General features: G+C 51.9%; 9 protein-coding genes across 9 annotated transcripts; 6 read left to right on the top strand and 3 right to left on the bottom strand.

Moving 5' to 3' along the window:
- Nucleotides 1-768: 768 nt before the first annotated feature.
- NECHADRAFT_102933 (uncharacterized protein) lies at nt 769-3267 on the top strand (the record flags this gene model as incomplete). The annotated part of the gene is made up of 2 exons (XM_003049726.1): nt 769-1429; nt 1469-3267. 2 exons carry the CDS (start codon nt 769-771, stop codon nt 3265-3267), a joined length of 2460 nt encoding a protein of 819 aa, XP_003049772.1.
- A 951-nt stretch (nt 3268-4218) lies between these two features.
- NECHADRAFT_2656 (uncharacterized protein) lies at nt 4219-5934 on the bottom strand (the record flags this gene model as incomplete). Its single annotated transcript, XM_003049516.1, has 3 exons — nt 4219-4598; nt 4672-5764; nt 5812-5934. Coding segments are annotated over 3 exons (1596 nt in total), but the record flags the coding sequence as incomplete, so codon positions are not given.
- A 1861-nt stretch (nt 5935-7795) lies between these two features.
- On the top strand, nt 7796-9430 carry NECHADRAFT_89628 (uncharacterized protein; the record flags this gene model as incomplete). Its single annotated transcript, XM_003049725.1, has 2 exons — nt 7796-9241; nt 9275-9430. The coding sequence occupies 2 exons, from the start codon at nt 7796-7798 to the stop codon at nt 9428-9430; spliced, it is 1602 nt and encodes a 533-aa protein (XP_003049771.1).
- Nucleotides 9431-11351: 1921 nt separating this feature from the next.
- NECHADRAFT_98508 (glycoside hydrolase family 1) lies at nt 11352-13291 on the top strand (the record flags this gene model as incomplete). Its single annotated transcript, XM_003049724.1, has 1 exon — nt 11352-13291. The coding sequence occupies one exon, from the start codon at nt 11352-11354 to the stop codon at nt 13218-13220; it is 1869 nt and encodes a 622-aa protein (XP_003049770.1). The 3' UTR covers nt 13221-13291.
- A 2042-nt stretch (nt 13292-15333) lies between these two features.
- On the top strand, nt 15334-17460 carry NECHADRAFT_102931 (uncharacterized protein). Its single transcript, XM_003049723.1, has 4 exons — nt 15334-15543; nt 15625-15884; nt 15933-16226; nt 16274-17460. Exons 1-4 carry the CDS (start codon nt 15496-15498, stop codon nt 17298-17300), a joined length of 1629 nt encoding a protein of 542 aa, XP_003049769.1. The 5' UTR covers nt 15334-15495; the 3' UTR covers nt 17301-17460.
- A 295-nt stretch (nt 17461-17755) lies between these two features.
- NECHADRAFT_105781 (uncharacterized protein) lies at nt 17756-18456 on the bottom strand (the record flags this gene model as incomplete). The annotated part of the gene is made up of 4 exons (XM_003049515.1): nt 17756-17872; nt 17924-18046; nt 18099-18149; nt 18229-18456. The coding sequence occupies 4 exons, from the start codon at nt 18454-18456 to the stop codon at nt 17756-17758; spliced, it is 519 nt and encodes a 172-aa protein (XP_003049561.1).
- A 745-nt stretch (nt 18457-19201) lies between these two features.
- Nucleotides 19202-20561, bottom strand: NECHADRAFT_98506 (uncharacterized protein). Its single transcript, XM_003049514.1, has 3 exons — nt 20485-20561; nt 19397-20421; nt 19202-19343 (listed from the first exon to the last, which is right to left on the bottom strand). Exons 1-3 carry the CDS (start codon nt 20503-20505, stop codon nt 19337-19339), a joined length of 1053 nt encoding a protein of 350 aa, XP_003049560.1. The 5' UTR covers nt 20506-20561; the 3' UTR covers nt 19202-19336.
- A 410-nt stretch (nt 20562-20971) lies between these two features.
- On the top strand, nt 20972-21935 carry NECHADRAFT_65059 (uncharacterized protein). The gene is made up of 2 exons (XM_003049722.1): nt 20972-21179; nt 21226-21935. Exons 1-2 carry the CDS (start codon nt 20994-20996, stop codon nt 21667-21669), a joined length of 630 nt encoding a protein of 209 aa, XP_003049768.1. The 5' UTR covers nt 20972-20993; the 3' UTR covers nt 21670-21935.
- Nucleotides 21936-21941: 6 nt separating this feature from the next.
- NECHADRAFT_98504 (uncharacterized protein) lies at nt 21942-22709 on the top strand. The gene is made up of 2 exons (XM_003049721.1): nt 21942-22387; nt 22507-22709. Exons 1-2 carry the CDS (start codon nt 22017-22019, stop codon nt 22514-22516), a joined length of 381 nt encoding a protein of 126 aa, XP_003049767.1. The 5' UTR covers nt 21942-22016; the 3' UTR covers nt 22517-22709.
- Nucleotides 22710-22841: the final 132 nt, after the last annotated feature.

Below are 22841 nucleotides of genomic sequence, written 5' to 3'. Positions count from 1 at the left end.
TATATTACCACCTATTTCTAGACCTGAATACTCCAAACAACCTAATATACAGCCCACGTCCCTAGTATTATTTCAGGATTATTGAACATCTGCCATCTCAACTCGGATCTCGGATCACGACTTCTCACGACACGCAAGGTTGAACGACACGCCCACGTCATCGCTGTGGCGGCCATGATGTGGCTGGCCAGCTGGGTCACCGGGTGGCGGGGCAAGCTCCAGGCAACCGGTCAACGGACGCGAAAGCTTACCCGACCTTTTCTTTTATAATCAATCAAGCATCTTCTTTCTGCGAGACACATTTGCTTCCCCCCAATCACAGAAGCCACATTGAGCGAATTGTTCACTTTCAAACGTACGTTGCACCGCCACGGAAGATCCAGAGCGGGACCCGCCTGCAACCCAGTGACGACACCGCACTTCAGGGCAGCCCACCTGAGCTTCCCCAAGACAAACAAGAAGCAAAGCTCAAGAAAAGGAGATAACGACACATTCGAACGACGAGATCCATTCCGCGCCGAATTCTACCTCTCTTTCCAATTTTGGCGCCGCCGACTTCATGCATCGAACGTCCGGCGCTTCCAGAACGACCTCGAATCACTTCCCCGCAATCCTCTTGCTGTGGTAGCGCAGCAGCAGGTCACAGCTGGTGAGGCGCTGAGCTTTATCAGCGGACTCCTGCCCATGACATTGCTTTAATCCTTCGATTCATTCATCCTATACCAATATCGAATCAATTCCGAACAAGAAAAACCCACGCTCGAAACCATGTCGAATAATCCCTGGGCTGATGGAGGGTCTGAAGGTGGATGGGAAGATGTTAGGCCACGCCGCGATGGACAAGCGCCCTCTGCTGATGGACGAGATCCTCAAAACGCACCCGCAGCGCTGAGACCTGGCGGTGCTTTTGAGAATTTGGAGGCGGAGGAGGAACATGCTTGGGGAGAACCTAGGAGACAACCCAGTGATGGACAGCGTCTTGAAGGAGCACCCGCCTTTCTAAGACCAGGAGGAGACAGATCCGAGACGAACCCATTTCTACGGAAAAAGGTGCCCCAAAGTCAAAGTCAGGATACGACTCCTGCGGGATCTTTTTCAAAACTCACACTCGACGAGCCCAGCACAAACCCATGGCAACCAGCAATTGTCGGTCAGAATGCGCCGACGCCGCCGCCGCCACAACTGGCCCCAAGCTTGTTGGACGAGAACACCAAAGATCCTTGGGCGCCAACACCACAACCACCTATCTCCGGATCGCCAGCCCTGGTATCACTACCGTCGGGCCGAGAATCACCAGCCTGGGACGAGGATCCTCTAGGAAACAAGGCTAAACCTCCCACTCCGCCTATGAAACTGACGGAAGAGCTTACCGGAGATACTCATGTCTGGGATGAGATAGGAGATCCGAGCAAGGGCAAAGCCAAGGCTGGTGCCGGATCAGCATCACCCGACGACTGGAACTTGATAGACGCAGAGCCCTCGACAAGCTTTTCTAAAGAATCCGCAGAGGATAAACCACCGCTACCACCTAGACAACCGACAGAGCCATCCGCCTGGAAACCTTCACGAGAGCCGGTAGACGGTAAGACCGAGACATACCAAATCAAGAACATCCGATGGCATGACGCGACCTCAGCACAGAACCCTCGAACATCACCTATCCTGATCCAGAACGCAAATGGACCTTGTCCACTTGTGGCGCTGGTGAATGCCCTCACCATGACAACACCTGCCGATATCGAGGACACAGCCCTCGTACAAATTCTCCGCTCTAGGGAGCAAGTCAGCTTGAATCTGCTTCTGGATGCCGTCTTTGATGAGCTAATGTCACCACGGAGGACCAGCTCTGAAGACGCCCTTCCTGATGTTTCAGACTTGTATGCTTTCTTGCAGAGCTTGCATACAGGCATGAATGTCAACCCCCGTTTCATACCAACAGAGAGTATGGTGAACGCCTACAAGCGTACGTCACTGACACATTTGCACCCTACCGAACGTGGCGATTTGATACCGGGAACCTTTGAGAATACAGCTGAAATGGCCCTTTACGCTACATTTTCGATTCCTCTTATTCACGGATGGTTACCCCCCAAGTCAGAGCCTGCGTATGAATCGCTGGAGCGACAGGCCGCTTCATATGAGGATGCGCAAAACCTGCTATTTCGAGAGGAGGAGCTGGAGGAGAAGCTATCAGATCCCGACGTTGGTCTCACTGAGTCAGAACAGCAGCTCTACCAAGATGTGATGATTATCAAGGAATTCCTGGAGACATCGGCTACTCAACTTACACATTGGGGCATCGAAGTCATCGGCAAGGCTATTCGACCTGGCACGTTTGCCATCTTGTTTCGAAACGATCATTTCAGCACGCTCTACTGTCATCCGCAATCGATGCAACTTCTCACGCTGGTTACAGATGCAGGCTTCAAAACCCACGAGGAAATCGTTTGGGAGACGCTGTCTGATGTCAATGGAGAGAGTACCGAGTTTGTGTCGGGAGATTTCCGTGTTGTCAGCCTTAGTGGTGCTGTTCCCGGAACAAGTGCAGGAAACTACAACAGCAACGATGGAGGAGAATGGACAACGGTGCATAACAAGCGTGGCAAGGCTCGACATGAGGATGAGCCCCCGATGAGTCCTAGCACGGAACAGGAGGATCGAGATCTGGCTCTTGCGTTGCAGCTACAAGAGGAGGAAGAAGAGAGACATAGAGCAGAGGAGGCACGAAGACGAAGGGAGAGCATACTTTCGGAGCAGTACATTGAGCAACAGGCTCGACAAACAGGGCCTGCGAACCGTGGTGGCCGAGGAGGCCATGGCGATCAAGCTGGTCGAGGGGGAGGGGCTCCGAGGGGTGGAGGCGTCACCAGACAAGCCAGTGGTCTCGTACCGGGCCGAACTAGTTCTTCCAACGCACCGACGACAACCATGGCCAACGCACAACCTCGACCTGCTCAGCAAGTCGTCCGCTCCCTCATTCCTCCTCAGCGACAGGGCGTAACACGGCCCGCCGAAGCAGCGAGTGAGGAAGCACCTCCTTCATACGAGCAAGCAGCTCAGGACCAGGTGTATCGGCCACCAGTGGGGCACCCAAGTCATGCGGACAGCAGCGCCGACATCTCGAGACAGTCTACAAGGACAGGTTCAGTGTCTATGGGACAACGGCAAGCGGGTCAGTCTGCAGGCAGACGGCCACCCGTCAACCCCGCGGCGGTGCTTGGAAACAATCAATCGCAGCCCAAGGACAGGGACTGCGTCGTCATGTGACATGTTACAGAAGGAGGGTATTTGGAGTTTTTGGCGTGGGAAACATGTATAGCAAGGTGCTGGCATGAATTGACAATATGATGAGTCCAAGTCAACTCATTGAGGCTCAAGTCATAAGATCTGCTTCTATAACGGAGACGACCCCATATTCTCCACTTCTGCTATACGACAACTAATGATTACGAAAGAGAAATGTCGATTATGGAATGCTTAAGTGATTTGTTTGAAAGATGGTGGCGCTTTGTAGGAACTACATGTGAGAGATTCTGGGAGGACATGACGAGTCCTACTGGACGGAGTATCTTTAACAAATGGCTTTCTTTATGCTCCCAAACACCTTTTGTCACAATTGATTGTAATTTTATACATCTTGACCGGGATATCCCTTTCAGAAACTACAATACCAAAAATCTACCTCCTCCGAGTCCGCGTCGCTGGCTTGGGCGCCGGCGCAAACGCATCATCATCCGAGATCTCATCATCGCTAATCTCCACAGCCTTGCTCTGCGTGCCACTGGCCTGCGACTGTGAAAAGTTTAGCTTTGTCTGCCGCGTGCCCTTAGCAGCTCCTCTCTTTGCCGTCGTAGTTGTAGCAGCCTTTGTGGCTCTCGTTGCTGCAGCTCGACGAGTTTTTGGCGGTGGTGGTGGAGCGGGTTCTTCTTCTGACTCCATGACTACATCTTCTTCTTCCTCTTCTTCACTGTCTTCAAAAGGTTTGCGACCACGGCCTCTTGCGGGAGGTTTTCGTGCTGGAGCTGCTTTGGTGGTACGTGTTGCTCGCTTAGCAGGCTTCTTTGGTGGCTCCTCATCCTCATCCATCAGATCGACATCCTGCTGGACAGCTGCCTTGCCTCGACCTCTTGCAGTCTTGCGTGCAGGTGCGGGTGCAGCAGATGCACGTGCGGAGCTCGTACCCTGGTCGGCAGCAGCATCCTCGTAGGTCCAGGCGTCTGGTTCGTTCTCCCAGCTGCCGTCAAAGTCGCTGTCCCATGTAGCGGGCTTTGGTTTGAGAACCCGCTTGCGTTCCGCTTGGGTCGTCGTGGGGGCCCCGCTCGCTTGCTCCTGCTCGATCCTTGTTCGGTATATCTCCATGGCGCTGTTGAGATCCTCATCGTCGGATTCTAGGCCTAGCATCTGTCGGACTTGACCTGTGAGGTGTTCTGATACGAAGAGCTCCATGGCATGCTTGTCGTCCTTGGTCACGAACTGGGTTACAGCGTCGCCAAAGGGACCTTGTGGGAGAACCTTGAGGGATTGTGCTGAGAGAAAGTCCTGGACGAGACTCTCGACCTTGACTGCGTCACTACCGTCAGCCAGGGCCTCGAGGGCGTCTGGATTCACCGCTGTTGTCTTGCCTGTAAATCGTTAGTGACTGGTCGTTCCAAAGCCAGGAGAAGAACTCACGTTGTGACGTCTTCTTGCGGTAAAAGTACACAACGTCGTTCGTGTTGGCCACCTTTCCAACAAACCGATTGGAGAATCGCTGGGGATTCTCAATCTCGAATTGACCACCATCTGTTGCTGTGTACTCCACCTTGAGTCGAATCAGGGGAAGTGGTCGTTCTTCCAGAGCCTCCTCATCTGTCTGGATCGCCTCCCAATCGGCGTTGGCTTCCTCAATCATCTCTTCGACGACTTCCATCAGCTTTCGTGTCACCTCTTGGCGGTTTTCCTTCTTCTTGTCAAGTCCTTTAAAGTTCTTATCTTGCGAAAGGACGAGTTCTCGAGTGACAAAGGGTCGCACGCTCTTGAGTGGAAGCTTTTCAACCTTGAAGTCTTTGCCTGTGACGCTGAGGATAGCGACATGCTTTTGGACGGCTTCGCCGGGTACCAACGAAGTGGCAACTGAGGAGCCAGGCTGCATGACATGAAAACCTGTCTCTGGGTTCTGGGTAGGATCAATTAAACATTCATGCTCGTGACCCCAGACGACAAGATCCAACCAGTCGGGAAGGACATTCTCGGGGAGATAGGATGTAGCTGTGTGGGCGTGGTGGTTCTGGTGGACAGCCAAGAGGTTGAACCAGTCTGGGCTCTGGGGACTGGGGTGAAACCACTTGACCTTGTGGTCTCGAAATGTTCGAAACATTCGCTCGTCTCGAACATTACTCAACCCAAAAAGTGCCAGTCTTGTAAGACCCTTCTGGAGTAGGATGGGCTTGGCTTGGATATTATCCGCCTCGGGAACCCGTCCAAAGTAGTTGAGCAGTCCACTCGCCTGCAAGAGGTCAAGTGAACAAAAGTTGCCCTCGCCAGAAGGATCGTCATGGTTTCCATGAATCGAAAAGACTGGGATGGAAATGTTGATATCGGGGTCTTCGTAGTTGACGTGAGGAAAGGCGCCTTCAAAGACAGACGCAGCATCGGATTGAAATTCGAGGGGGCAGGGTTTCATTCCAAGGCAATTCTGTCGAAGGGTTCGCATGACTTGGTAGAGTGACTTTCGAGAGGGCTTGTTGTCGTGGAAGAGATCACCGGCAAGGAGAACCATGTCGACCTAGGCATGTTAGAGGGGGATGATAGTTGAATGGCTTCTTGTCTCACATCTTCGGTGCGGGCGAGGTTCAAGATCTCGTCAAAGGTACGCCAACTGTCATCCTTACGGATGGGATCTCGTTCTTCGTATCCGACATGATTATCGGTTGCAACGAGGATGCGGATTGTGTCCGCCTCTGCGGCTGTGAGCTGGGGATACCGAAATGATGGACATTAGATGGACACATACCGGTGAATTCGGGCATCTTGGAGGTTCCGTTAGAGGCTCTTGGATGTTTACCAAGGCCAATAGAACGCGGAGACGTGGTGGATGTGCTTTACGCGGGTGCCTGAGTAGAAGACGCGAGGAGGTGAGCTAAGGGTGACGCGACCAATTACGAAGTCACGTGATGATCCATCCAATCCACTCCTCCAGCTTAGCTCCCGAGTCCGTTCAACTGAATGATGTGACGGCTCACCTTTTCGAGCGCCCACGCAGCTTCTGGATTGGACAAGGATGATTTCCAGAAGTTGGGACTAAAAAAAGAGGGCGAGCCCATTTAATTTTTCGATTGGGGCGGGCGGCGCGGGATCTTGCAGCGGGAGGAGACACATCATGCTGGGCCCCTTGAGTGCAAAGCTCGCTAAGGCAGGAAATATTGGGGAATGGCATCAGGTCAGCTCTCGTTGACACTCTCTCGGACCCGTTCCGCAAAAGGGTGACATGTCTTTTTTTTTTTCTTTCGTCCCGTCATTGTCTCTAATGGATTGTGACGCAGGGGGATACGCGATGTTACCTTTGCCACGTTGAAGGGTATGGAGAAAGCTGGTTGAGCATGAGCTTATCAATGCAACTTATTATCTGGCATTGCTGATCTTCTTTGTTTAGTGAGACTTGTGCTTGACGACATTCACGGCGGCACAGGCGCTTCTAAAGCCACAATGGATAACAGGAGCCAACACGTCAACCCCTCTCTTCAACAGAGCCCTGGGACCCAAGATGGCAACCGTCTTGACATTTGACAGGTCAGACAACTCCAAGCCACGTCCCTCGCTAGCCATCAAGAATAAGACCACCACATGGCGGCAAGTGGACCCTTTTTTCAGCACGCCCCCTTTGACCATCGCTTCTGACCCCCTGCTTCTCGTTCCTGACCATCCCGATCCCCCTCGTTCCCAACGGCGCGGCATATTTTTTGTTTTTTTGCGATGGATGTGTGTCTTGCTTTTGCTTTTTGACAATGCAACCAGACTTATATAAACTCTCGGGAGGGCCCGTCGCGTCTTGTGTGGCTCCCCCCAGATGCTGTTTTGCATATCACGACCCGAAGTCTCGGGAACAAGAGTATCATCTTGTACTTCATTCAAGACCAGGCCGGAACCTGGACAAAAACGTGCTCTCGTGGCGCCAGAACTGAAAGAGGGTCAACCATCTGGCCATGATCCCAGCGTCCCAAACTACTAGACTCGCGCTCGGGACCGTCTGTGCCCCCCATCCCGTCATCCATTATCCATCCTTATCCTGCGGCTCCCGGACCTTTTGCTCTCTTGTCCCTGGCTCCTTGTTGGTTCGAAACCTACCTCTGTTGGACTTGATTTAACACTGCATAAACAAACAACCATTGGTTTGATCAGATTGCTCAGATCCCCTCATCTGACCCCCCATCTCCTCGCTAACCTGCTTTTGTTACTCTTGCGGCTTGGCTTGCGGTCCCCCTCTTCTTCACTCCTTCAGCCCAAGGTCCGTTCGCGAGCCGCCATCTTACGATACTCGATACTCCCGCGATCCACACTCGCGCAAAGACACATCGACTACTATTTCTCTCGTCCTTTTCCGCTGCATCAGTTCCAGCTTGATTATCTTTTATCTCATCTGACTTTATATAGCCAGTTCCTGCAGCTTTTTTTGCTTCTTCCTCTTCTCCCATTTACAGCTCATATCCAAGTTACCCCGGCTTCACAAGTCGCATCTCTCTTTCACCCCGCGCTTCTCTCTTATAACCCCCGATCCTTGATCACAAAGCCTCAATCACATCCAAATCGTACCACAGGCATGCATCTCGTCGCCAGGATCGACCGGGATTTCCTCCACGGAGGGAATTTCTGGTCACACAAGAACCCAGTCTTTTCTATCGAGATCCCCTTCTTCTGGCGCAGACGCCCGCGCCTGTCTCTGGGAGATCTGCCTGTCGAGATCTTTGCCACCATCTGCCGCAATCTGTGCGCCCACTGCCAGCGTCAGCACGTTGTCGATCTCCCCCCTGACGAGATCGGGTGCGCCCTCGAGGCTCAGCAGGCTCTGTCGCGCCTGAGCCGCACGTGTCGCCGCTTCCGCAACGTTGCTCAACCTATTCTCTTTCACTGCTACCACTCGGGGAGACAGCCTGATCTGTCGACAAGTCCCGACTGGTGGGGTGATACCGAGGCTAGGAGGCGTGAGATTGAGACTCTCGAGACCTTTCTGCGCACACTCCTAGAGAGGCCGGACTTGGCCAAGGAAGTTCGTGCTCTAGCCTTCTTTGCGCTTAGAGAAGTACAGGCTCGCGAGGTGTCACCCGAGACACAAGCTCTCTTCCGACAAGCAGGCGAACGTGCTGGCTTTCGGGCCCTGCCTTCGTATGACCATGTCGAACCCAAGTGGTTACAAGAGGCCGCCATCATGGCTGCGCCCTTCCTTGAGCAACTACTCATCTACCGGTCATCATCAGAGGGCTTACAGTACTTGAGAGACTCACCCTTTTATCTGCCCAACCTCAAGTATTTGGTGTTGCCTGGCCAGGGCAAATACCCCGACGAGTGCTGTCACATCCAACAGATGCAAGATGTCCTGGCCAAGGCGCAGAACCTCGAGGTGTTGGCAGCCATCGATGCTGACTGTGGAACTGATATCCCCCTCCGTGAGCGCTTCCGCACAGAGCCATGGGATACAGCCCTATCAAGTCTCCGTCGCCTATCATTACACGGCCTAGATCCCGACAACTTGGCCAAGATCCTCCGCCGTAGTCCTGTCCTAGAAGATCTAGAGTACTTTTGCGACATGGACAAGTACACCGTGCTTCAGCACGATCACCTCAGCCCCGTTCGTCAGTCATTACGGCGACTATGTTACACCAGCACAACATGGGAGCACACAAGCGGCGGCGCCGATGACATGATAGAGCAAATATCAATGTTTCTGCGCTGGGACACGTCTCTCCGCGCTGACTTTAGCTTTGTCGATTTTCCGCGCCTTGAGATTCTCGAGGTTGAGCAGCTTCTTCTCTACGGACCTGTGTTTGATGATGAGGAGCGGTGGCAGCGGTTTGATGGCATGAAGGAGATTGGTCCTGAGATCTTTATGGCCAGTTTGCCCTCGTCATTACGCATCTTGCACATCGGCATGGTACTCGCCTGGCCAGAGCTCCACCGCGATCTACTAGGCATGACAGAGAAGCTATACCGGTTCCAAAACCTGAGCATCGTGGCCGTAGACCCCTACGAAGAGCCTCCCTCCGAACAAGTCCGAGAGCTCGAGGATGCGTTCGCGTCAAAGGGTATCGTGTTTCGGATAGGACAGACAACGCAGGTGCCCTTTGGGAGGGGCATGCTTGGCGTGAGGCCGGGCCACCCTGAGCCTCTCGGGGGTCAGGATCTGCGGTTTCCCCTGGATCATAGGAATCCGGGGCATTGGGACTTTTTGGATTGGTAGATGAGGGTGTTGTAAGAGTAGTGGGTTCATGGTTTAACGGTACATGTAATAGTTAGCGAAAACTGCTTTTGAAGTGACATTTGTATGTTATGCATCATGTATAAGGAGCCCAGTCATTATGTATCAAGAGTCTAGTTAGTATGTATGAGGAGTCTAGTTGAACATAACTGACGAACAAGTGATGTAAATATTGGCGCTGCAGGGCTGTGATGAGCATGGATTTTATGTACATCATTGTTTGGACCATCTTTCGATGTCAGGTTCTTCCCACTTCTAATCCTTGACCCATGTGCGTGATGTTCATCACTCAGCAATGTCGGCTGGCACTATCAGACCAATCATGGACGAGAGCTGAATCCAAATAAGGTGTCAGTTGGCAATGTAATTTCCAAGTGATTGGCCGAATGTAAACTTGTAGAGTCAACATACTAAATCACGTTTGAGTTGGTGATGACTCTGAAGCACTAGGTCGGAGGTGTTGTTAATGAGGCACCTTTCCATGATCACCAAGTAAAAAGGGACCATTTGATACATCTATGAGTGTAAAGAAGTGCGGAAGTCCAAGATTAAGCTGCTTGTTAGTCAGTGAATGTTTGTGTCATGGGATATAAGCTCCCTTGGCAATCCTGTGGATCAAGGTTAGTATCGCTGGGCCACCGGATGTCTCGCACATTTATGACGAACCATGACTGAGTTTTAATCATTGTCACTTCTCAGATAGCTATACTTGATCTTCGAGAGGGGTGATGCCTGCAACGACAGGGTTGTTGGTGGATAACTCGGCAAGCGTTTCGTAGTTGTATGTCATTGACATAACCTCACGAGGAACAACTCAACCCCAAAGGAAACATCACTCAATTTAACTGCCGCTTCATCATTCCGTAATTCCTTCTTCTTGAGAAATCTGCGAGGATCAGCTGTTCACGGCCTTATTCACATAGTCTGGCCGAATACGCGGATGGGCAACTAACTAGCCACTGGCTCGCTTGTCGATCTATGCCCACCAAGGTTGTAACTGGGCATTTGTCAACGCAAGTTACCATTTTATCGGAGAAATAGTTTCATCGGAGAATTATCAAGTCGTATTAAGTTATTTGAGGTATATTCATATGATCATTCCATGTATCTAGAGTATGTCTACGTGAGGCCGTTGGGCATGGATGTGCCTATATTGCGGATGTTAGCTAACGAGACACTTCGATCATAACAGCCCTATCATGAAACATTTTGAAACATATTTCAGATACCAACCAAGCAAACCGACAACTTCAATCTGTATATACAGCTTGTACAAGTTCCTATGATTCTCCGAAACTCCGAACATGACCTCAACCGACGGAGAAATGCATCGTCAGTTGAGGGGTAAAAACCGGCTCACATCATCGGGCACCAGACTTGAAAATCCCATGAACCATCGGTCAAAGCAACCACTTCAAGACCCAATCCGATGCCCCATGGGATCAATTCCGCACCGAGCTTCTCCGCCATTGGAGGGGGACGCCCGATTCTGGGGTAAACTGGGTCAAGGCCCCTCTCCCCGCATCCACTTGTGACAAAGATCGTCGTCTTTCAACACCATCAATGGACATCGTCAACGGCCCAATGCCGGCGTCACTACGTCATTTGCAGGTGATGGGTCCTTCCACGAGGTCAAACAGGTGCTTGCATCCCCACTTGTTTGTCCCCGCAAGTTGGGTGAGTTTCTGGGGTAGTCTGGGAGCGTGACTTTTTTGTTTCCCCGCGAGTTCAGGTTTTTAATGGTTTCGAGTCGGTCCGAAATCATTAGGATGGACTGATGCGGAATATTGCCGTTGTAGTTGACGGTATTGACGTTGCAAGTGTACGAGATGGGATATATATTGTCCATGATGCCATTGAAGTTGTAGTGCAAGCGCGGCAGTGAGCTTCCAATGTGCCCATCATGACAGCCTCGTATACTTTTATGCAGCTCTTTTTGGCGTCTTTGGCTGTTGGCCAGCAAGTCTTCTTGCCTGCTGAAGGCCCAACGACTCGCCCTCAATGCAAGGCTGGCACCAAGACGAGAGAGCCCAAATACACATATACTCCTTTCAGTTACACCCAGACGGACACTATCAGATATGCTACCTCGGTGCCCTCTCCGACTACGACAACAACATATGCTGCGCCTCCAGAGGCATTGACAACTCTGCTGCCCTCTCTCTCTTTCACAACATGGGGCAAATGGGATCCCAATGCAACGACCAAAGCCTCGGACACTGATGATCCCTATGGGCAGGCTGCATGGACTGCTCTCTGGGAACACGCAAACCCTCCCAACTTTACCGAATCGGCCTTGTACAGCACGACAGTATCTCCTACCCCTATCCCGAGTGATGAGCTCGTGCTGCCGCCGCGAGACTACTTTGGCCCGAGCGACTGCTACAACTTTCCCAAGAACTTCTCCTTTGGGGTCGCCAGCTCGGCTAGTCAGATTGAAGGAGCTACAGCTGAAGCGGGCAAGTCGCCTTCTCTCATGGATATCCTCGTCCGAGACGCCCGGCCCAAGTCGTACGTGACGAACGAGCATTACTATTACTACAAGCAAGACATTGAGAGGGTGGCTGCCATGGGTGCCAAGCACTTCTCATTTAGCATCGCGTGGACTCGAATTCTCCCATTCGCCCTACCGGGAACCCCCGTAAACCAGGAGGGCATTGACCATTACAACGACGTGATCAACTTTATCCTCGAGAAGGGCATGGTGCCCGAGGTGACCCTCCTCCACTTTGACACTCCTCTTCAGTTCTTTGGCAGCAACCTCAGCGTGGCCGCCGACCCCCCGCTGATTGGGTATGTCAACGGTGGCTACCAGAATGAGACATTTCAAGACGCCTTTGTGCACTATGCCAAGGTGGCCATGACACACTTTGCCGACCGCGTCCCGGTGTGGTTCACCTTTAACGAACCGCTGCTGTATTCGTACAATGCCAAGTCAGTCTACAACGTGGTCAAGGCCCACGCGAGGGTGTACCACTGGTACAAGGAGGAGTTGAAGGGGCAGGGCAAGATCTCTATCAAGTTCAACAACAACTTTGGTGTTCCACGGGATCCCAAGAGCGAGGTCGACGTGTACGCTGCGGACCACTTCAACTCGATCCAGCTCGGACCCTTCTGCAATCCGATTTTCCTGGGGCAAGACTACCCTGACTCGTTCAAGCAGACGTTTGAAGACTACGTGCCCCTCAGCAAGGAGGATCTCGACTACATGGGCGGCACGGCCGACTTTCTTGGCATCGACCCGTACACTGCCACGGTGATTGCGCCCCCGGTGCAAGACGACAAGGAGAGCATCCTCGAGTGCGCCGGGAATTCCTCGTCGACGTACAGGCCCTACTGCGTGAATCAGACGACGACGAATGTGTTTGGCTGGGACATTGGTTACCGCTCTCAGACTTACGTTTACATTACCCCTACATACCTCCGCAGCTACCTGAACTATTTACATAATACCTGGAGAACCCCTGTCGCCATCACCGAGTTTGGATTCCCCGTGTTTGGGGAAGCTGACAAACAGCTTGTGGATCAGCTCTTTGACACGCCGCGGAGCATCTACTACCTGAGCTTCATGTCCGAGGTGCTCAAGGCCATCTGGGAGGACGGGGTTGAAGTGGTCGGAGCGTACAGCTGGAGTTTTGCGGATAACTGGGAGTTTGGGGACTATGACGCTCACTTTGGCATTCAGACGGTGAATCGGACGACGCAGGAGAGGGGATATAAGAAGAGTTTCTTTGACCTGGTTGATTTCATGAAGGCGAGAGGTGTAGAGTAGGGGGTGTGGAGGAGAGGCCAACCGGGTGCTGGTGGGCCTTGCACGGTCACTAATTCATTTTGGGAATGTCTATCAAGACGGTTCAAGGATGTTTTTGACGATAGTGAATTAAAAATTGCGTGAGAGTTGATGATAGCAAAAACAAACTTTGAATAGAAAAAGATAGTATGAAAAAACTCTGAATCAGCCTAACTCATGCGATGCGGCAATTTCAATGATTCGTTGTCGGACCGGGGACCTCACTATTTCAACTCGTCCCGTCCACCGGCCGCGCGTTGGGCGTAACGGACGAAGGAAAACGTGGGTCCCGGAGTCTGGAAGCAATCTTAATCACAAGCCAAGCTTTTGCTCCGGAGGCCAGATCCGACCCCGGGATCCCGAAAGAAGGAAATATCGCACCGGGGGGAGGTTCGGGGTCTCCGGGACGAGGTTCTGTGAGTATCTCTCCGCACTCTGAATGCATCTCCATGGGGTTCCAATTGGGGTTTTAGCTAATAATAAGGTAACAGTTATGTTTAAACAGAGGCTTGATGCTAGCGCGCAGAAGCCGGTTTTTGTTTAGAGGTTAGGGGGGGGGGGGGGGAAGAAGGGGGGAATTTGTTGGTTGGAGTGAACAAGGGAGAAGACTACGACGCGTGATGTGGAGATTCTCTTCTCAGGATAAGAAGGAATGGATGCTCCTGGTTGGATCCCTTGTCCTTGGAGGCAAAGACCCAAGAGATCCATGGTGCGGAGAAGAGAAAGATGAATGGACCGTGGCCCGTGCTAGAGATAAAGATCACGAGAACAACATGCAAATTATTGGCAGGGGATCAAAGGAAAGCCCAGGGGTGTGCCTCACTGGAACGGAGCCCGAGGAGGAATGAAGAAGAGCTTCTTGATCAAATCAGAGCTCGTACAAACCCTGGACCTCGTCTCCCCCAACAGGCAGGTTGGTAAAAAAGGCTGGCATCATGCAGTCTCACGGTCCACTCATCTTCTTACCCCGCAGGACAAGACGGCAGATAGGCATAGGCTGACTGGCAGATAAACAACCCGCCAAGACCGCAGTAAGACCGGGGGTTATCAACGACCCAAGCTTTGTCAAAAAGTGAATAAACAGGAGGATGGATATAGCGCACCATGGGACCAACAGAGAGCCAGAGATCCCATACCGACCTGCCCGAAACGGAGAAGGGCGGTGCGATAGCGGTGGGTACTGCAGTTACTGTGCTGCCGTGGTAATATCTCTCTCGCTCTCGTAGTGGAGGAGGGCAGGGCAGGGGGATCACTCACAGTCAGGGAAAAGCTTATCTCCAAGGTTACACTTGGACAAGAGCCAACGAACCAAGGAAGCCGTTCTAGAACTGCGCTAAGTACTAAGGAGGAATCGTTTTCTTTTCTCAAGAAGCCTTGGCGATCACTTGCCGAAAGCTGCCTTGGCTTCGGGCGAGCACTTGAGACACACACAAGTAGGCTACCAGAGGTTTTTTTTTTCCACTCTAATCTAATCTGCCCTGCGCCCGAGTTTGCTGTGGAAGGAATATTCTCATGTGTTGAGACGGGTGAAATGGCTTATTATGCATTGTGGACGTTGCACATGCAACACGGCACGGCTGAGTAGAGACATGCATGTAACAACGCTGCTGCCTCTTCGCGAGGCACACACACACACATCGCCACAGAGTTGCACATTGACCAGGGGATCTGCCCATTCTGCTCTGCTGATCAGTGACAATCCAGGAAAGGTCCTTGACCCCGTCCCCGGTTTACGTTATGGATCGTTTGTCCGCCTAGGGTTCCATCAAGAAGAGTGTGTACACTCCCCTTCGATGACGAGCGAAGGAATCTTGGCGGAGAGGAAGACATTTGACACAAGTTGGTTGGTCGTAGGCAGGGCATGGGTGATTCCTTCTTTTCTCTCTTTCACACGCCCCCCGGTCTGAAGGAGAAGCCGATGAAGGGTAGGCAGTCTGGGGTATTAGGTAATTCTCTGCGACAAAACAAACACAGAGAGATGTTACGAGTCAAGGTAGGGAAGGGATCTTCGTTCTCTATTTAGACGACAGGTCCCCTCCTCCTTGTCCTCGGTTTCTTCTCGTCCTCGTTGTGTCACGTCAAGGGTCCTCTCCATCTTGGGATCGCCATTCAACACTCTTGTCGTTGTTTTCTCATCTGGCCAAGCCCTTGGCTTTTTCTTGTTCCTGTCAAAGACTCTTGGCCTCTTGGCCATCTCCAACAACAACACTTGGCGAGCTTGGCTGCTTCTTTCTCCAACTTGGAGTAAATAGAAACAATGGCTTCCAACGACGTCGAAAAGACGGATCTTGGCTATGATGCCACCGTCCCTACCGAAAAGATCCAGCAGGGCGACCAGGACATGCACATCCGCGGTCTCGAGACGAGCGCCGAGACGTCGCTGCAGCGTGGTCTCAAGGCGAGACACATTACCATGATTGCCATTGGTGGTGCTATTGGTACAGGTCTGATTATCGGTACCGGCAGGGCTCTTGCTCAAGCTGGTCCTGGTTCCGTCTTCCTCTGCTACACCATCATTGGTTTCGTCGTCTTCCTCGTCATGGCTGCTCTTGGTGAGATGGCTGCTTGGTTGCCCATGTCTGCTGGTTTCACTGGTTACGCTTCTCGGTTTTGTGATCCTTCGCTTGGTTTTGCGCTCGGTTGGACGTGAGTATTCGAAGCAATTGACTATTGATATCTGCTGACAGCTTCTAGATACTGGTTCAAATACATCATCGTCACGCCCAACCAATTGACAGCTGCTGCTCTCGTCATCCAATATTGGGTCCCTCGTGAGACGGTCAATCCAGGTGTCTTTATCGCCATCTTCTTGGTCATCATCTGCGTCATCAACTACTTTGGTATTCGATTCTTTGGTGAGCTCGAGTTCTGGCTCTCGTCGTTCAAGGTCATCACCATCATCGGTATCATACTCTTCTCCCTGGTCGTCGCCCTCGGTGGTGCTCCTGATCATGACCGAAGAGGTTTCCGATACTGGAAGAACCCTGGGTAAGTTGACACTGCTCACTTAACTATACACAACTAATCTGTCTCAGTGCCTTCAAGCCTTATATCATGGAAGGCGACGCTGGCAAGTTCCTTGGCTTCTGGTCCTGCATGGTCAACGCCACCTTTGCTTACCTGGGTACCGAGCTCGTCGGTGTCACTGTCGCCGAGGCCCAGAACCCCCGCAAGACCATCCCCCGCGCCATCAAGCTCACCTTTTACCGAATCCTCTTCTTCTACTGCCTCTCGGTCCTCCTCGTCGGCATGATCGTCCCCTACAACTCCCCCGAGCTCAAGTTCGCCAACGAGTCCAAGAAGAACAACGCCTCGGCCTCGCCCTTTGTCGTCGCTGCCACCATCGCCGGCGTCGGCACCCTGTCCCACGTCATCAACGCCTGTATCTGCGTCTTTGTCTTTTCCGCCTCCAACTCGGATCTGTACATTGCCAGCCGTACCCTCTACGGTCTCGCCTCTGACGGTTCTGCCCCTGCCATCTTCAAGAAGACTGACAAGCACGGCGTGCCCATCTACGCCCTCGCCATGTCTGCTTGCTTTGCCCTGCTTGCCTTTATGAACGTCTCGGATGACTCCACCAAGGTCTTTGGCTACTTTGTCAACCTCACCACCATCTTTGGTCTCATGTCGTGGATCTCCATCCTGACCACCCACATCTTCTGGTGCCGAGCCCGCAAGGCCCAGGGTCTTGCCAACGAGGCCCTCCCCTACGTGGCTCCCTTCGGCGCCAAGGGCTCTTACGTCGCTTTGTTCATATGCATCCTCGTTGCCCTGACCAAAAACTACGACGTCTTTGTCGGCGGCGACTTTGGCAAGGAAAAGTACAAGACCTTCATCACTGGCTACCTGGGCATCCCCGTGTACCTGGCCCTCATCTTTGGACACAAGATCGTCACCAAGTCGCGCGGCATCAAGCCCCACGAGGTCGACTTTTACACTGGCAAGGATATCATTGACCGTGAGGAGGAGGAGTTCCTTGCCCGCAAGGCGGCTCTTCGCGAGTCTGAGGGAGCCAAGCGCGGCAACTGGTTCTACAAGACTTTTGTCTCTTGGCTGTTCTAGACGTCTTTTGTGTATATAAACATGTGGTCTATGTGTGGTAGAGGTAGAGGTGGATGTGTTATGTATATGAGAGAAGTCTGTGCTTACAGGCGATGAGCATATGTTCATGTAGCGAATCACAATTTGCCGTTTCTCATCCAAACGGCTTCTTAGCGTTGAAGCTTTTGTGTTCGTAACTTGCCCGAGATTGCCTATTTCGGCACACCCCAAGTCGGCAACATCGGCCCCACAAGAGGGCCGAGACCCTCCGGAGCACCGACTCCGTCATGGCGTGACGCCGATGTCGCGGGTATGCGGCTACTTGACTTGTCACTAACAGATGGTGTGCACTCCTTATCGTGGCAGAGAAGTGATATTTATTACAGTTTATTACGATACAAGTGAGGTCATCCCGTTGACGAAACATCCCCTTGCTGCCCTTCGACATCATCTCAACACCCGGCAAGGTACATGTTTCAATCCTCGGTGATGATGATAGTTCTGGTGAACTTTTCATCGACGCCTTGAACGGAGCTACGCGCGTCGTTGGCCTGCGATCCGCTGAGAGAGTTGATGATGTTGCCGGTGAAATCCTGCCAACGTTAGTCGATGCCTAGATAGTTCAGCTGTATTGGAGATTTTACTTCAAAGGCACGCTTGGTTAGGGCAATGGCGAGGCGGAAGGGAGCGTCGACAAAGGGGATTTCGCCAAAGATGTTGACTTTGTCGAGGAATGCATCCAGAAGGTCGCTGAAAGTGTTGGATAGCTTTGACCATGTGAGCTTCAAATCCCATTCAGTTTTGGTACATGCTGCTGACCTTCTTGACCGAAGCAACGATTTGGTCACCATCCTTGCCGTCGAATGTTCCCTTGGCAGCACCAGAGAGCGATCCGCCGATGTCAGTTGTAATACGGGTCACGTCCCTCAGACCAGTAATGACCTCCTACTTCTGTTAGAAACATATCATGCACAGCTATGGTGGGACTTGCAAAGAAGGGACCAGAGCCAAGGATTAGCTGGGGTGCGTTGGAGATGGAAAGCTGGCCAGCGGGCTTGATGAGGTCCTCTGTTTTGTGGACGAGGTCGTCGATGCCGCGGATGAGTTGGCTGGGAGAGATCAAGGCGTTGGTCACAGAGGCAGCCCCAAGAAGGACAAAGTTGAGAGAGAAGCGCATCTTGAAGGAGCGTTGGGTAGAAGGTGGGTGTTGAGCGATGAACTGTGATGAAGGAGTGTAGGGTTAGTAAGTTGCTTCCTATCGTGGGATCTTGTTGTTATTATACTAATTCTTAGCTACTCTGAAGTATACAACTGTCTTTCAATCCATACTAATTAGACAATTGAAAGGGACTCGGGATGTTGTGATAGTTGGAATGCCCTCCCTCTACTCGGACCGACTATATGGATCACAAGTAATCGAGTCCATCCCTTCAGGTCAGTTCCCGCATCTACATCTCGGCTTCTTTATTAGACGGAATAACATGCAAATAATGTTAATATGTAAATACTCCCGTCGTCAGAAGTAGAGTGCTCTCAAAGACGCCAAGACAGGGGCCTTCTCTCATGTAAGTGCGATGATCAACACCCACGATCCCCTCAATCTAAAACACGAGAACCCATTTATAGATCTACAAATCTGTTGGTTCACCCTGTTGGTTCTCACGATGCACGACCTTCCCGACAGATCGGCCCCTCAACCCTGTTTCTCATCAACCACACGTTCACCGCAGGGTCATCCCATGTAGCACAGAGCCGCATCGCCAACGTGTTACCACACCAAGAAGCAGGTCTCAGATTGCCGAAATCTTATATCGTCGACATGCCAACTACATACAATCCGACGGGACACTATGGCAGGGACTGGCTCGGCGGGATTCAGGGTCTACGACAAAGGAACGCATCACATTCTACAGAGGAAGAATGGACAAATTCATCTCTTGTTACTCCTACAGACAAAAAAAGAAAAGCCGTTTCTCATGACCAAACTCCATCAAGGTAAGATAAAACCTCCGACACAAAAAAAAAAAAAAAAAAAAAAGCGATGGTGTTACAGTCCCTCACTGACTATTTTGTTAATTAGTCAAATAACACTCGGGGAGTCTGGGTAAAAAACTTACAGCAATGCGAGCGTCAAGTCACCGTGAATACGAGCCTTGAGCTCAATCTCAATCTCGAGGTTCAAATCAAGATGCAGACTGAGCGCGTCACTCTTTCCACCACCGCCTTGCTGCGGCTGTTGCTGCTGCATCTGCTGCTGCTGCTGTTGTTGCTGTTGCTGTTGCTGTTGCATTTGTTGTTGCTGTTGACGCTGCTGCATGGCTCGTTGTTTGCTTTTTGACATTTGCTTTTCGTCTTCAGAGTCGGATTCTTCTTCGTCGAGCCAGGCTGGGCGGCGGCGTCTTGTTTCATCGCTCTTGGTGTTGGCCTTTCTGTTGCCTTTTCTCTTGGGCTCGGGTTGCTGAGGGGGGGTAGCTGGTTCATCCTCCTCAGACTCGGACTCGGACTCGGATTCGGATTCTTCATCATCTTCCTCTTCCTCATCGTCGTCAGAGGACAAATCTTCGTCGTCGTCTTCCTCTTCTTCGGATTCAGACTCGCTCTCTTCCTCGGGTGGTGGTGCTGGCTTCTTCTTGCGCTTCTCTGGCTTTGGCTGCTCGACCTTGGACTCTTCAGCCTTGGACTCTGCGGCCTTGGATCCTTCAGGCTTGGCTTCCTCAGCCGTAGCCTTGGCTTCTTCAGCCTTGGGCTCCTCAGTCTTGGTCTCTTCGGTCTTGGGCTCCTCGGGCTTCGATTGCTCGGGCTTCGACTGCTCGGGCTTTGACTGCTCGGGCTTTGACTGCTCGGGCTTGGTGTCGGGAGTTTGTGGCTTGGCTGTCTCTTCGGTTGAAGCCTCGGGCTTGGACTCTTCCGGCTTGGAGTCTCCAGGCTTAGAGTCTTCCGTCTTGGGGGTCTCTGGCTTGTTTTCGGGCTTGGAATCCTCAGCCTTGGATGGATCAGTCTCAGGCTGACCAGTAGGCTTGTTGGAATCTTGGTTGAATGGGTTGTTGTCGGTGTTAGGCTTGTCGTCGTTCTGTCCCGACTGCTCTCCTTGAGGACGAGGAGGTCTAGGAGGGGACTGAGAAGAACCTCGCTGCTGCGAGTCCTATGCAAATGGTCAACCCCTATCTACAAAAAGAACATTCCATTCATCGAATGTCTCACTTACCTGAGGGCCTGGTGCAGACATGTTGGTGAATATTTACAAAGTACTTTTTTTTCGCTGACGAACAAAATAGTTTCGAGAACAAAAAGAGGCGTAATTGTCAAGAGAAAAATTCTATACTAATGTTTCTCACGCATGGCTTTTGATACTGTAAACCCTTGTCAAGAAAACAGGTTCATGAGAATGCGACTGACGCAATGGGCGTCATCAGGATGCCATCTCTGACCGTTTGAGAACCGGTTTCTCCATAGTCAGGTACAAGAGCTATATTCTGCCGCACACCATCTACATCGATGAAGATCGAGTCAATATGACGTACGGAATATGTTTGATGTGCAGGCGGATGACGTCCCCCCGGGCCGGCGTGATGGGCAGCAGGGGTTCTTTACAGGGGTGATGATGTGTGGCTGGTGATCATGACTGGCTTGGGGGGATACTACAAGATGGACGTCATGCTCTGCACTGGAAGGCGGGTAGGATTTTCCTGTTCAAACGATCGAAATACCGCAAAAATGGTTATCGGGTTACTCGCCATCACTGCTATACCGACTGTCACGGGCGTGGGCAACGCGATAAGTGCCCAGAAGAAGCAAAATGCGAGCCTCAGCAAGGAGCAGGAAAAGTTCCACATGACTTTCATCATGGAACACGAAGGAAAGATGCAAGAGCTTGGCACAGGGGTGGTAAAAGACCAAAAGGTAAGTTGATCAGTCTCTGGCAAAACTCGACTGACTGACTTGACAGTTCTACATCAACCATCCCGACAATCCAGTTGATGGCTACAAGTTTCTGGGTTGGTACTTCAAGTACCCAAGCGAAGAAGGCCATCTGGGGCTGGTGAGCATGGTCTCTGACGACCCCCCGGCTCTCAACTGGATCTATGTGGACAAGGACACGCACGCTCTCACGTACGGGGGGAGAAAGGACACGGTGGGCCACGTCATAGGACCCTGGGGCTGGAGCGAGGATGATCGATTCCTGACGCTCGAGGAGGATCACGATTCGTTTGTGGCAGTGCGCGAGGAGGGTCCTGATGGAGAGCAGAGATGGGCAGTGTATTGGGACCCCGAGGGTGACATTGAGGACGAGGTGGACGACGAGGATAGGTGCCGACCAGTGAGGCTCCGACGGCGGTTGCAGTTTGGCATGGAGAGCCGCTATGTCAGAGGCAGTGAAAAATCAGGCTAAGAGTTACAAAGTGAGATGAGATGGCTGGGTGGAGTTTGTGGAGAGTGCGAGGTGGAGGTGAGGTGTGTGCTGTGTGTGGCCACCATGTGATGATGGCCGAGAACTTATGCACCCTTGCAGTGAGGCAAGACAAGGCATTGTAATGTACATACTGTATCTGGATTCGAATCTCGATCATGACCTCATGGCTGTTCCAAATCCTGTTATTCGACCTGGTGGGTTGAACTTATATGGCCTCGGTCCTCTTGGGGGGGAGAAGGGTAGACATAGACAAACGCCAACAATAAACTCGTACCAATTTTATTCATTACCCGAGCGACTCTTCATTCAAATCAACTACTCTCATCATGTCGGCTACCATGGAAAAGGATCGCGTCTCGGCCGAGTCTGACGACCAGACCTACTCCAGCGAAGAGCAGCCCAAGAAGCAGCGCCGCACCAAGAAGAAGGGCACCAAGTCGTCCCGCCGCAACCAGCAGCAGCAGCAGCAGCAGTCGGGTCCCCTGGACCAACTCCCTGTCGGCGGAGACCTGGGCAACACGGTCGGCGGAGTGACCAACACTCTGGGCGGCGTCACAGGTGGTCTCACCCAGCAGCAAGGCGGCGGCGGCGGCGGCGACGGCGGCAAGGATACTCTCCGTCTAAGACTCGATCTCAACCTCGACATTGAGATTCAACTCAAGGCGAGAATTCATGGTGATTTGGAACTATCGCTACTGTACGTTTTTTTTTTTTTTTTTACCCGCCCCTTTCTCTTTCCCCCTCCCCTCAAGACACATTTTCCCCCACGTCTTTTGTTTGGCCATCGTATCTTACTTGGCATTTTCAAATCTCCAGCACCGGGTGAGACCCGATGGGACTCGGGCTAATCGCGCTGTCTTGTCTTTGCAGAGGCTAATTCGCTTTTGTTGTTTTGAATTGTAGAAACTAAACGGCGCTTTTTATTTTTATTGTTATGGGTACCCATGTAATGTTAGCAACTGTGGAAAGTATTGGGCGTTTTTTGGGAAACATGGGAAATTCTATACGAGTCAAATGCATTGGCATTCTTTGAGTGAGAGAGACAGGGCATGAGTGAGAGTGAGATTACTGTACAGTACAGGCTCCAAGATGACGATGCCGAGCTCCGGAATAGTCACAGTGCTCACAGTGCATTTGAAACTTTTACATCT

This window comes from Fusarium vanettenii (assembly GCF_000151355.1).
Source record: "Fusarium vanettenii 77-13-4 chromosome 1 genomic scaffold NECHAsca_8_chr1_1_0, whole genome shotgun sequence".
Lineage (NCBI taxonomy): Eukaryota > Fungi > Ascomycota > Sordariomycetes > Hypocreales > Nectriaceae > Fusarium > Fusarium vanettenii.
This window is presented reverse-complemented; position numbering and strand designations above follow the sequence as displayed.